We start from the raw sequence: 14,224 nt of genomic DNA, 5'->3' as shown, positions 1-14,224 counted from the left end.
CACTTCCATAACAGCCATACCCCCTAAACAGATACCCACACTTCAGTCATTCATACTCCCATTAGAGAATTAATTGAGTTTTCATTTGCTGCCACATCACTCATAAGTTCATACAAAGAGTGTTAGCAGGTGCTGTGGAGAGTCCAGACTAAAGGACAAACCTTGTTCAGCCGGGAGAGGATCTGAAGATGATCATTGAAATAGGGAATGCAAAGGTGCTGCAGCAATTTAGCCAGGTACATATGAACATACCATGCTTAAGCTACACGGAGCAGACAGGTGAGTACTGAGCAGAAAGGCAGTAAAATCTGCAAAACATTTAACTGGAAACATTCAAGAGCAGTGGGAGTAGACAAAATAAATTGCAACAGGGTTGAAGGAGTGAAGGCTGCCATTTTGTGAGACTGTTCTTGTGGCCACTATTTTGTGAACTGGATCTTGCTCAAGGACTGTTTGGTCAGAGCAACCAGAAGCGGACACAGTGAAGTCCCTACTGATAGTCTGCTAAACCAGAGATCATTTGCAAATAAGAAGCTGTTTTATTTGATTAGTTAGAAGTGACAGGCTAATGGAAGAAACAGTCTGTGATCTGAAGAAGTCTGAGCACAGTGTTTGGCTGACCTACTGTAGCTAAACTGAGTGGGTCAATTTCAGGGAGACCAAAGAAAGTGACTCAAGTTTAAAGGAAGAGGCACAAGCCTGGTGGAAAAGTAATAAAGTAATGTTGCTGTAAGCTTGAGCCAGATCCAATGAAAAGCCATGATGATCCAGGAAATCTGTAGTCTGCTGAGGACTAGATCTGTGGCATTAAAGACCGATGATCCAGAACTATACATGAAGTCCAGGCACAACCTATGGAAGGCTATTTTCAGGGTGATAAACAGTTCCAATTGAGATAAGAAATGGAATCGGATACACAACAGCTCTGGCAGGATTTGCAGGCCATTAAATCTTATAAAGCGAAACCTAACCACATGAATGGCTGTGATGCTTCTCTCCCAGATGAGCTCAATGCCTTTTATGCAAGCTTGGAAAGGAAGAATGAAACTTCACCTGTGTAAACCTCTGCAGCATCTGGTGACCCTGTGATCTCCTATTTTTGGGCTATTTTTGAATTTGTACGGTCTGCAGATAATGAATATTGAGGTGAACAATACTGAAATATACCTTTTGATTTTATGATTTATATTCTGTTTTTTTTCCACTCATTTTATTCTGTTGCCATTTGTACGATTTTTTTGGATGTGGGGAGGGGTTTTGATGTTTGAATTTTTTCTTTGAATGGGTTGGTTCCATGGTCTTCTTAGTTTCGTGACTGTGGGGAAGACGAATTTCAGGATTGTATACTTTGATAATAAATGTACTTTGAATCTGAATTGATTGTCAATAACTTCAAATTCTTCATAGTTCCTAAAATGTTGGAATTAGTGAAATCATTTTAGTTTCATTTCCGGCCATTTCTGCCATCTCCAAGCCTGAATGCTTGAAACCCCAGTGAACAAAACTGTTCTGAAGTGTTTTACTGCTTATTTCTCACCAACTATCAGTGACAAAAATCACTGCTCTTTGAACACAAAGACACACAACCAACGCTATTTAAAAACTGTTTGCTCCAAGCATGGTGTAACACCTAAAGGCCACACAAGTGTGTGTGATTGACGCTAGTTAGAACTCGTTCAGTAGCAATTTCCTTCCCCAATTAAATGGCATAGTGTCCCAACAAGCAAAGGCAATCCCGGCAATTTTCTTGATTAGCTTTTGTTCATTAAGAGTTATCCCAAATAAACAGCTGCCTTGATTAACTGAAGGCCCAGTTAACTTGAATGCACTGTATATACTTCTTATTGTAATCTATAGCTTTTATCATTATTTATTGCAATGTACTGCTGCCGCAGAACAACAAATTTCATGACATATGACAGCGATATTAAACCTGATTCTGAGGCTGACACAGGCTAATTAGGCCAATGAAATCGAAACACAGAAGCTCAATCTGTTAAGAAGGACAATAAGAATACAGGATTTTAATTGTATATAGCATTGCACCTATGCAGAAATGGATGACCCAACATTAGAAACATGGAAATTATACTGCAATGAAGAGGAACAGCTAGATAGTGTATTACCTTTTCTACTCTTTAACTGTTCAAGGAGGGTTGGAGAAACCCAATGTGTATGCACACTGATATTTAGTTTTTCGTGACTTGCATGTTTGCTTTTAACTGAATCAATAAAGTAATTATCAGCTAATACAGATCCTCTTTGTACCTAACCAATTATTATTATTCAGGGTGAATACCTGCAACAAATTCTCCATGGACTTATTAAACATAATGACGGGTACTATATCTGCAGTCTTGCTATGTTTTTCATGTACTCAAGAAGCCAGACTTCAGCAGACAAATAATATAGCACTTACCTAGAAGGAAATATTAGTGTCAGTGGTCAGTGAGATAAAAGAGAACTTCCTTGAAAATGCTCTTGCATCTCACTTGATTTTCCTCCCAACACGTCTCTGATTGAGTACCTACATGCTGCTCCTTGTCCTGATGGCTGAACCTTACCCTGACAGAAGCTGATGGTACAGGCTATTAAGGAATCCAAAAGCCAAAATATATCATACAAATGCATCTCAGAAGCAACAGGAAACAGAAGTTGAAGAAATTCTGTTTAATCAAGGAATTGCACATGGATGTTTAACAAAATATGGTTTCTATTTTATTAAATATTCTCTAGTACCAGCATCACATCTTACTCATTAAGCAGTAGAGTGGCAATGTTACATGTCAATATACAGTGGAACCTGAAGGACAGGATATTGAAAAGCAATTAATGAGCTGAAGGAATGTTTATTTGAATAAGAGGTAGGGGACGAAGCAATCTGTTTCCAGTACTAGGAGTGGACAATGCAATTTTCTTTTTAACTTCTTACGCCGGGTGAACCTTCAGGATACAAGGACTTCTTTGATGGCAATGTAAGTGAATGACAGCTACCTTCATGCTCTACACTTGTCTTGTCCAAAGATGAGTCATGAGCTGCTTCATTTTACCTCAACTTGTAACTGTCTTTTCTTTTGGGCAAGAAGAAGCACAACCCCTGTCTTCTGGAATACACTTCATGAAAACATACACAGTTCCAACAGCGTGCTGCCTGATGCACATAGTGATCACACTGTATTGGGTCTCCAGCAACTGACTGATGGCTCTGTCCCAATATCAGGAACAAAGGACATCCCACATTTCCTCAGCTTGCCTTCAAATCTGCTTATCTCAGTCTTGCACTAATGTATAAATTAAGAGATAGAACATTGATCTGCAGCACACCTGGATGAACTTCTGCCTGTGCTCAGACATCAAACATGCTTTGATGGAGCAATATTCCTCATGGTCTACAGGAATTGGTATTTGCTGTGATGTTGATGTGTGCTGTTGATGTGATTTTTATATGTGGGAATCTTGCTAGATGGGGAAATCTTAATTAATGCTCATTCTGTTCTTAATCCGCAGAAACATCTGTATTTGGAGACAGATTACAAAATGAAGACCACAACATACACCACATCAGGTATAATGGTAGTGCAGCAGTTAAGTTACAGACTAGTAACTCAAATATCTGGACTAACAGTCCATGGACATTGTGAAAACCTGGGTTCAGCCTGTAAAAGTTTCCAGGATCTATCATACGGCATGGAGATTTCAGCATCTTTCATATGATATGGCCAGGTATGTCTCCTTCACAATCCAATTCAGGCTAAGTAATATCCAATCAATTTTATCTCAATCATTGGCAAAATGATGGTAATTATCAAAGACATTGTCAAGTGGTATATACTCTCCAATAATCTACTCACTGATGCTAGTTTGGGTTTTAACTGGGCCACTCAGCTCTAGACATCATCACAGCCTTGGCCAAACATGGACCAAAGAATTGAATTTTAGAAGCAAGCCAAGAATGATTGGGTTTGGCATCAAGGTAGTACTTGACCTAGTGTGGCATCAAGGCAACCCAATAAAACTGGTCAATGGATATCAACAGGAAAACACTACAATGGCTGATGCCATACCTTGAAAACAGGAATATGGCTGATATTATTGGAGGTAAATCATCCCAGCACCAGGGTGCCTAGGCATCATGTGCCTAACATCTTTAGCTGCTTCATCTATGACTTTCATTCTGTCATAAGATTAGAAGTGGGTTTATTTGTTGATAACTACATAATGTTCAGTTCTTTCCACAACTCCTCACAAAATGAAGCAGTCTATTTCTGAATGTGTCTACAGCATGCAACGAGTGCAGGACAACATTCAGACATGGACAAGTAACCTTCTGTCTCAAAAGTGTCAGATAATGCCCATCTTCAACGGGAGAAAATCAACCACTTATCCCAGATATCTAACAGCATCACCAATACCAAGTCATTAACCACCAATATCACTGACTAGAAGCGGGACTGAACCACCAAAATAAATACTATGCCTAAAATACAGTGTAGATATGCAGCAATCTCACAGCTCTGGAGACCCAGGTTCAATTCTGTCCTCCAATGTAGTTTGCAGGTTCCCCAGATGCTCCGGCTTCCTCCCATATCCTAAAGACATGATGGCTGTTTGGTTAATTTTCCCCTGTAAATTACCCCAAGTGTAACCGTTAGTGAATATCTGTGCAGAATAGGAAAATAAAGTTCAAAGTAAAATTTATTATCAGAGTACATATATGTCACCACATACAACCCTGAGATTCTTTTCGCTGCTAACATACTCAGCAAATCTATAGAACAGTAACTGTAAACAGGATCAATGAAAGAGCAAGAGCATAAAAGATAACAAATTGTGCAAATGCAAATATAAATAAATAGCAATAAATAATGATAGTATGAAATAACAAGATAAAGAATCCTTAAAGTGTGATCATTGGCAGTGGGAACATCTCAATAGATGAGTGTAATTATCATCTTATGTTAAGAGCCTGATGATCGAGGGGGAGTTACTGTTCTTGAACCTGGTGGTCCGAGTCCTGAGGCACTTCTACTTTTTAGCTGATGGCAGCAGTGAGAAAAGTGCATGGCCTGGGTGTGAGGATCTTTGATGATAGATGGTGAGTTTTGTGTAGATGTGCTCAGTGATATGTTAATGGATTACCTTAAGAGCCAAATATGTGGTGGCTTGAATGGCTTCCTTAGATGTAGCAAGGAAATGAGACTCATAATCCAACAGCACTATGGAAACACCTTCACCAGGAGTATTGTAGCAGTTTAAGGTGGCAGCTCACGAGCACCATCTCAAGGACAATTAGGGAGGGGCAATAAATACTTGCCCTGTTGGTGAACACAAATTCCTTTAACAAAAATGTTAAAAATATGTGCCTCTAGGGTGGATGGATGAGTTGGGCTGAAGGGCCCATTCTGTGCTATGTAGCTCTTAAGACAGAAGATGAATTTCTAGGTGTCAACCTTCCAGTATCTAGCTGTAAATACATACCATCACTTGTCACGACAATTCTGATTGCAAACCAAAGCCCACCAATGCAAGTAGTCCTTCCTACAACTTCTGCTTCTCTGATCACTTGCACATTTTGATTCCTTCACAACAGATTACTACTCCTGTGAAATTAATGGTTTTCCTTTTAGATGTGCCAACAAACCTATCCAATATGCCTCCAATTCTGATCCTGTATCTTTGCAAGCTGACAAAAAGCCGCAAAAATGCAAGTACTGCATGCCAACATTTGCTAAAGGGAACTTAAATACCTGCAGTAAAAAAATAACTGTATTAGACATTAACGAATTAAAAAAAAACACCTTAACTACTGCGCTGAACTCACCTATTTTCCCATTCCAAGAAACCTATGTTACACAAGTCAATTTTAAAGCAATGAGGAAAATATTTAATTAACATCTCCTGCAGATTTTACATGCATCAGTAAGTACTCATCCAGCTATAATAATTAAACCACTGACTTACAGAGATTAACTCTATTTGTCACATGTACACCGAAACATACAGTGAGATGTGTCCCTGGTGTCAATAACCAACACAGTCTGAGGATGTGCTGGGGACAGTCTGCAAGTGTTGCCATGCTTCCAGCACCAACATAGCATGCCCACAATTTACTAACCCGAACCCATATGTCTTTGGATTGCAGGAGGAATCAAAAAAATGTACAAACTCCTTACAGACAGCAGTGAGAATTGAACCCCGATTGCTGATCGCTGGTGCTGTTAAGCATTACACTAACTGCTACCCTACCATGCCACCCAAGAAATCACCTCCCCATCAGGACTTCAGCAAGAAGCTACTTTGTTGGCACTAAAAGAAAACCTGTAAGTGTATTCACCGAAGACAAGTTACATTCAACTACCAATTTATAAATTATTGTTCTTGGAAATTAAAATTCCCCTTAAAATTCACTCTAATTCATTCTCCATCATTGTTTTTATTCCTCAATCCTTAAACTACAACAGTTATGGAAGGAGAATTTGTTCTTCTGTTCACCAACCTAACAGGCACCCTGTATCAGAGAGTAATCTCACAAGTCAAATGAAACATAGTTAGCAAGGCGAGGAAAAATATCCAATTGATTCTGAGCTGTCCCATACCAGCAAGATGAGAACCAATGTAACATGACAGATTACAGTGAATTTAGCCTACCACCTGGAATAATTATCTACAATTTTTGTCTCCCACACTGGTTGCAGAAGATGATCTTCTCCATTTAGAAATCAGATCATCTCAATGGCAAGTAAGACTAAGTAGGCATACTGCTGAGGCCTCACTTCCAGAATACTCTAACAGCCTGTGACAAGAGGCAAGGCTGTCAAAGCTTTGTCTCCTGCCAAAGCTGGGAGGCTCGTTTATCTGAGGCATTTGACGTATTAAAAGTGATGTGAATAATTAAAACCAAAAAAACCTAAACCAGAAGTAGAAGGGTTTTAAAAACCTGCAGTGTTTTTCAAGCCAAGAATTACCATTGAAATAAATGGGTGATTCATGGTGTGGAAATCTCAGCGAGACTCTGCAGAGCCACTTAATGGGGTGGCAGCTTTTCCTGGACGTCCTGTGTTTGCAGTCTTTCACTGTCCATAGCTAATATGCATTGTTCCATCGTTTGACTAAGTATTCCTTCAAACCTTACAAGGTTAGAACCATTACAATGTGATTAAATTACTTGGTAAGAATTTTAGAATGTGTGTATTTTTGTAAACATTAAAATCACTGATATACTGTTGATTACTCTCACCTCTGGGTAAGTCTGTTATTTCATGAAAACCAGCGGACAACAGATCACTGCAAAGATTCTCCAGATGATACTCATCTGCTGTTGCGAAAGCTGTACATTTCAGCAGATCCTGTCCAATGAGGTAGAGTGATAAAACCGTTAGCATACGTAGTTCAACAAAGTATTCATCTCAAATAAAGCTTACTTGGCTACAGTTTAAAAAAATGTAGTTCTACAAATTCCATTTGCTCCAAAGAGACTTTCCTAATGTGCCCTCAGGATCTGTCGGCTGTGTAAGTCTAGGGAAGACAATCTCTGGTCCCACCAAACTTGTGAGATTGAGGTGCAAAACCTCCTGTTTGTGTGGATGCTGCATGATTTGTTACCCTGTTACAAATCAGTACCACAAAATAATAGTCAGTACACCTATATGCAATTAGACCAGTTAGCTTTATAATTCTTAATTTGACTAAAGGGTTAGTAAAGTAAAACAAAAAGGGCCCATTTTAATGGAACAGTTGAATGTGCACAAGTTGGAGCTCACGGTTTTCCTTCCGCTGGTCCTCCATTGATTTCAGAATCAGAATCAGGTTTATTATCACTGGCACGTGATGTGAAATTTGTTAACTTAGAAGCAGCAGTTTAACGCAACACATAATTTAGCAGAGAGGAAAAAAATAAAATAAAAAAAACAAGTAAATGAATTACGTATATTGAATAGATTTTAAAAAACGTGCAAAAACAGAAATATTGTATATAAAAAAAGTGAGGTCGTGTCCAAAGATTCAATGTCCATTTAGGAATTGGATGGCTGAGGCGAAGAAGCTGTTCCTCAGTCGCTGAGTGTGTGCCTTCAGGCTTCTGTATCTCCTACCTGATGGTAACAGTGAGAAAAGTGCATGCCCTGGGTGCTGGAGGTCCTTAATAATGGACGCTGCCTTTCTGAGACACTGCTCCCTAAAGATGTCCTGAGTACTTTGCAGGCTGGTACTCAAGATAGAGCTGACTAGATTTACAACCTTCTGCAGCTTCTTTTGGTCCTGTGCAGTAGCCCCTCCATAGCAGACAGTGATGCAGCCTGTCAGAATGTTCTCCGTGGTACAACTATAAGTTTCTGAGTGTATTCATTGACATGCCAAATCTCTTCAAACTCCTAATGAAGTATAGCCGCTGTCTTGCCTTCTTTATAACTACATCAATATGTTGGAACCAGGTTAGATCCTCAGAGATCTTGACACCCAGGAACTTGAAGCTGCTCATTCTCTCCACTTCTGATCTCTCTCTGAGGATTGGTATGTGTTCCTTTGTCTTACCCTTCCTGAAGAAAACAATCAGCACTTTCATCTTACTGACATTGACAGCCAGATTGTTGCTGCGGCACCACTCCACTAGTTGGCATATCTCACTCCTGTATGCCCTCTCATCACCACCCGAGATTCTAGCAACAATGGCTATCGTCAGCAAATTTATAGCTGGTATTTGAGCTGTGCCTAGCCACACAGTCATGGGTATATAGAGAGTAGAGCAGTGGGCTAAGAATACACCCCTGAGGCACGCTAGTGTTGATAGTCAGCGAGGAGGATACGTTATCACCAATCTGCACAGATTGTGGTCTTCCAGTTAGGAAGTTGAGGATCCAAATGCAGAGGGAGGTACAGAGGCCGAGGCTCTGCAACTTCTCAATCAGGATTGTGGGAATGATAGTATCAAATGCTGAACTATAGTCGAAGATCAGCATCCTGACATGGGTGTTTTGTGCTATCCAGGTGGTCTAAAGCATTGTGGAGAGCCATCGAGATTGTGTCTGCTGTTGACCTATTGGGGCGATGGGCAAATTGCAATGCGTCCAGGTCCTTGCAGAGGCAGGAGTTCAGTCTAGTCATGACCAACCTCTCAAAGCATTTCATCACTGTCGACGTGAATGCTACTGGGCGATAGTCATTAAAGCAGTTCACATTATTCTTCTTTGACATTGGCACAATTGTTGCCTTTTTGAGGCAAGTAGGAACTTTCTCCCTTAAGTGAGAGGTTGAAAGTGTTCTTGAATACTCCCACTAGTTGGTTGGCACAGGTTTTCAGAGCCTTACTAGGTACTCCATCGGGACCTTCTGCCTTGAGAGGATTCATTCTCTTTAAAGACAGCCTAACATTGGCCTCTGAGACGAAGATCACAGGGTCATCAGGTGCAGCTGGGATCTTCACATTTGTAGCTGTGTTCTCTCTTTGAAAACATGCATAGAAGGTGTTGAGTTCAACTGATAGTGAAGCATCGCTGCCATTCATGCTATTGGGTTTCGCTTTGCAGGAAGTAAGGTCTTGCAGACCCTGCCAGAGTTGCCATGCATCCGATGTTGCCTCCAACCTCATTGGAAGTTGTCTCTTCGCCCTTGAAATAGTCCTCTGCAAATCATACCTAGTTTTCTGGTACAGGCCTGGGTCGCCAGACTCGAATGCCACAGATCTAGCCTTCAGCAGACGACATACCTCCTAGTTCATCCACGGCTTTTGGTTTGGGAATGTACAGCAAGTCTTTGTGGGCACACACTCATTCACACAGGTTTTACTGAAGTCCATAACAACTGCAGCATGCTCATCCAGGTTCAAAGATGTATCCCTGAATAACGTCCAGTCCACCGATTCAAAGCAGTCCTGTAGGCGCTCCTGTGCTTTTCTTGTCCATAACTTCTTGGTCCTCACTGTTGGTGCTGCAGTCTTCAGTCTCTGCCTATACTTAGGGAGTAGAAGTACAGCTAGGTGATCCGAATTCCTGAAGTGAGGGCATGGAATAGCACAGTAAGCATTCTTGATGGTGGTGTAGCAATGATCCAGTGCTTTGTTTCCTCTGGTATTGCAAGTTGATGGCAGTTGATGGCAGTTGCTTAGTGATTTTTTCCGACTGGCCTGGTTAAAATCTCCCAAAATGATGGTGAAAGCCTTAAGATGCACTGTTTTGTGCATGTTGATCCCATTGCTCAGATCATCTAAAGCCTGCTTGGCATTGGCCTGAGGTGGAATGTAAACTGCAACCAAAATGACCCCAGAGAACTCCCGTGGTAGGTAAAAACGATGACACGTTACTGCTAGATATTCCAGGTCTGGTGAGCAGAACTGGGACAGCACTGATAAATTTGTGTACCAAGAAGAGTTAACCATGAGGCATACTCCTCCACCTCTGCTTTTGACTCTCCTGATGTATCTATCAGGCGTATCTAGAGAGATCTATCCTGATGGTGTATAGTAAACCTGTCGATCTGGATCACTCCATCGGTACAGAAGGATTCCGTGAAACAAAGGATACACACGGTCCTAATGTCCCTCTGCTTCAACACGCTAGCTCTGAGATCATCAATTTTATTCACCAGAGACTGCATGTTCACCAGCAAGATAGTTGGTATAGGCAGTTTAAGACCCCGTTTCCTTAAACGCACTTGTAGCCCCGCTGTACATCCGCGCTTTCTCCGAGGTATCCTACGTGGGCGCTTCTGACCACAATTGGTGTTGTCTCCATCTGTTTTAGGCAGTGATAGTTCGTTTAAATGCATTAAGACATCTTTGTTGACTGTACTGACCTCGGAAGCAGTTGCACTTTTTAGCCGTATCAGGCTGAAACAGGAATACTTAATTGCATCCATTGAGAGTACTGCTGCGACCCGAGTCGCAACAAGGCGCCCTGGAAGTTCCCTGGGCGTTCCCTGGGCTTTGTCGACTCCCGGCCCCACTCCAAGTCCAATCCTTTCTGGTGTCTATGACCTCTCCTTTCTGGCATCTTTTCTCTCCATCTTCTGCCAAACAAGAGACCCAGATCCCCTCGGTGTCAGGCACAGAGCCAGAAAAAACACTCCCCTCACTGGACAGCTCACATTCATTCCAAATTACCCGTTATCTCTAACCATAACCCAAACACTGCTGCTACAGAAAGACCATTACATTAGCAGTGCTTCTAAAGACATTCACACTGAAACCTTTCCCAGGGTATTACACTAACATCAACAGAATGAAATGCAGGTAAGATGTTATAGTCCTGCACATGCTAGGAAGGGGCCATTTGGAGAATTTAAGGAGGAGGTCAGTGACTGAGGGTGGGGATGGAAGTCAAAGCTTAGGCCACTGTTGGAAGTAATTTGTGTGCGGGAGGTATCCCAACAATGGTGTTGTGGGGTAGGTACAGAAAAGATGGATAATAAGGTTTGGAATATTGTTTATACGATATAACACACAACAAAAACAGGAAACTTTAAAAATCAGTTGGACTGATACAAGGATAGGAAAGGTTTAGAAGATTATGGGTCAAATGCAGGCAATTGGGACTAGTTTGCTTAGGTATCTTGTTGGCATTGTCCATTTGAGCTGAAGACTCTATGCTGTACGACTCTATGACACTCAGCAAGTCAGGCAGCACTTATGGAAAGAGAAACTGACAACATTTCACTCCGAGGACACTTTAGATCCAGTCTTACACTGTGCGATAAAGATTTAGCTTTCCCAAGAGTGCCCACTTCTGGGTAATGTGGTTTAATTATACTCACAGTGCTCCAAAAGGGAGTTCTACGTTGTGACTCATGCTGGTAACTTCCTGTTTGAATTTCTAGAATGGCACAAAAGGATCCAGAAATAGCCCTTAAACAAAGAGTGTTTGTGAGCTAATTTTTGTCAATGTTTCATTATCTATCCCATCAGATGACTTTCAACAGTAACTTTCTTATTTTCTAGGAAGCCTAATCTCAAATAGAAATACAATGCTGAAATAGGATTAGAAAAGTAGCAGTATACAGCATGGCTGCCAATATCTAGAAAAGAGCTTGAGAAGCCCCAATGAAGTATGTTGATCTGTGTGTCTGTTTTCAGATGTTGATCATTTCTACCTACAAGAAATTACACGTAAAAGAAATTGGGGTAGGAGCAATCATCTAGAGTTTTTAAAACCTTAATTTATGAAGAGAAGCTAAAATAAAACAAGATTTGTTTTCATCAGATTCAATTGAGGTTTTTGAGGGAAATGCAATCCAAGTATTTGAAATGCTAAGAGCACAGATAATGAAGTTATTTATGTGTTTTGAACTGTGAACGTAGACTGTAAAGATATGCAATTATTATCTGTGAAGTTAGGCTTTGAGATCACAAGAATTTATCTCCCTTCCACTGTACAGTAAATATGTGGCAGATTCTCAGCTTAAACGTCAGAGAAAAGATATTGGAAAATACCTGGCAGTATAAGAGTCTACAGGAATAAGCTCAGCGAGAAAACAAAATATTCTTTCAGATATAGTTCCTAGACCTGAGTCATTGGAAGAGGTTTGCTGCTAGAGGAGAGCTTTGGACAGACTGCATTCCAGCATCTTTACTGTACTACTGTAATACAGCAATCTCTTTCCTTTACAGGTACTATGGCACCTCAGTAAGTGCAGCAGAGAACCTAAGCAGTCAATCTTCCCGCATTTCAGATACACAATGAAGTTTCTCACCACCTGCCCTTCATTTTTCTTTGTCTACTACCACCTATCACTCGATTGCCTTTATCCTCCGACTCCACCCCCCCCCCCTGTCACTCCACTTGACTCCTTCTGCTCATCACCCTTCACCACTCCTTGGTCCTCCCAATGCCTACAGGCTCCCGTCTCACCCTCTCCTCTTTATTCAAGCTACCTCCCTCTCCACTCTCAGTCCTGAGGCTCTATCTCGACACGAAAAGCTTCCTAGTCGCAAATACTGCTCGACCTGCTGAGTTCCTGCAGCAGATTGTTTCTTGCTCCCAATTCCAGCATTTGCAGTCTTTGTCTCCAAAGTCATGTGTTTTGAACGAGCAGCATAGACCAAGAAGTATTAAGCAAGATTCAGCAAAAGACAAGAAAGGAACTAGAATCAGTGTTACAATATAATAATTTCAAGTGGTTTTGTATTGTTAAATCAAAGAATCTATTGATTTAACAATACAAAACCACTTGAAATTATTATATTGTAACACTGATGACAATGACCACATTTATACAAGTATACTTAAACAATGTTGTTGTTTTTCTTCTTTGTAGGGTATTGTGTTGTAATTAATGCTCATAATATCACTTCATTTGAAATGAACAACAATTTTGATATTGTACAAAGCAAAAAAAAATCAGGCCTTTTTTGATACAAATTGCAGTATACACATCCTCTGCAGCTTACAAATGCCCGACTTAAAAACAGCCCATACATATAAGTGAACGTTTGTTAGACCTGTAGGATGAATATATCGGCTGCTATGGGGCTGCAGGGAACTTCTGCTTTGCAGGAACTCGGTTTGTGGTCACACATCCGAGTTAGAAACTGTGTGGGTTATTGATTGGGAAGGACCTGTAGTTGAATCTTTAAGACATCATTCTTGCTGATCAATCTCTTTGCCCCTGAAAAACTAACTATAAATGAAGTGTTATTTCCTCTATTCAGTACAAAAACTGATAGATTTTGTATTGAAGTTTATGCACATGCCTCACATTCTATCTTAACCTATGCAGATGTCCCAATTTAGTTTTTTTCCATCTAAAGCATTTAAACAAAATAGGTTCTTTTTACTTCCTGCTTTACAGTGAGGTCTCAAAGCTCTGATAAGCTGCTCTGCCACTTCAAAGTAAAGTAAAATTTATTATCGGAGTACATACATGACACTACATACAACCCTGAGATTCTTTTCCTGTGGGTGTACTTAGCAGTATCGCTTGGTGTCATTTAGATTAGATTAGATTATGAGGACACTCAGTCCTCGTTTATTGTCATTTAGTAATGCATACATTAAGAAATGATACAATGTTCCTCCAGAGTGATATCACAAAAAACAGGACAAACCAAAGACTAACTTTAGGTATGTAAAAAGGAAAAAAATAGTTAAGACCAAAATTGGGCCCTTGAAGACAGAAACGGGTGAATTTATTATGGGGAACAAGGAAATGGCAGACGAGTTGAACAGGTACTTTGGATCTGTCTTCACTAGGGAAGACACAAACAATCTCCCAGATATAATAGTGGCCAAAGGATCTA

General features: G+C 40.5%; 1 protein-coding gene across 4 annotated transcripts in view; it reads right to left on the bottom strand.

Annotated features, from left to right (window-relative positions):
* Positions 1–14,224, bottom strand: part of rmnd1 (required for meiotic nuclear division 1 homolog) — a 138,454-nt gene that overhangs the window by 58,176 nt on the left and 66,054 nt on the right. For all 4 annotated transcript variants that reach the window (XR_011886866.1, XM_072265627.1, XM_072265626.1 and 1 more), the window contains one exon: positions 7,238–7,346. Coding sequence is in view for 3 of the 4 variants with exons in the window: in XM_072265627.1 (XP_072121728.1) it covers positions 7,238–7,346 (109 nt within the window). In the remaining variant the exon portion in view is untranslated. The remainder of the gene's footprint in view (positions 1–7,237; positions 7,347–14,224) is intronic.

The sequence above is a fragment of the Mobula birostris genome, chromosome 8, assembly GCF_030028105.1.
Source record: "Mobula birostris isolate sMobBir1 chromosome 8, sMobBir1.hap1, whole genome shotgun sequence".
In the NCBI taxonomy this organism is placed as follows: domain Eukaryota; kingdom Metazoa; phylum Chordata; class Chondrichthyes; order Myliobatiformes; family Myliobatidae; genus Mobula; species Mobula birostris.
This window is presented reverse-complemented; position numbering and strand designations above follow the sequence as displayed.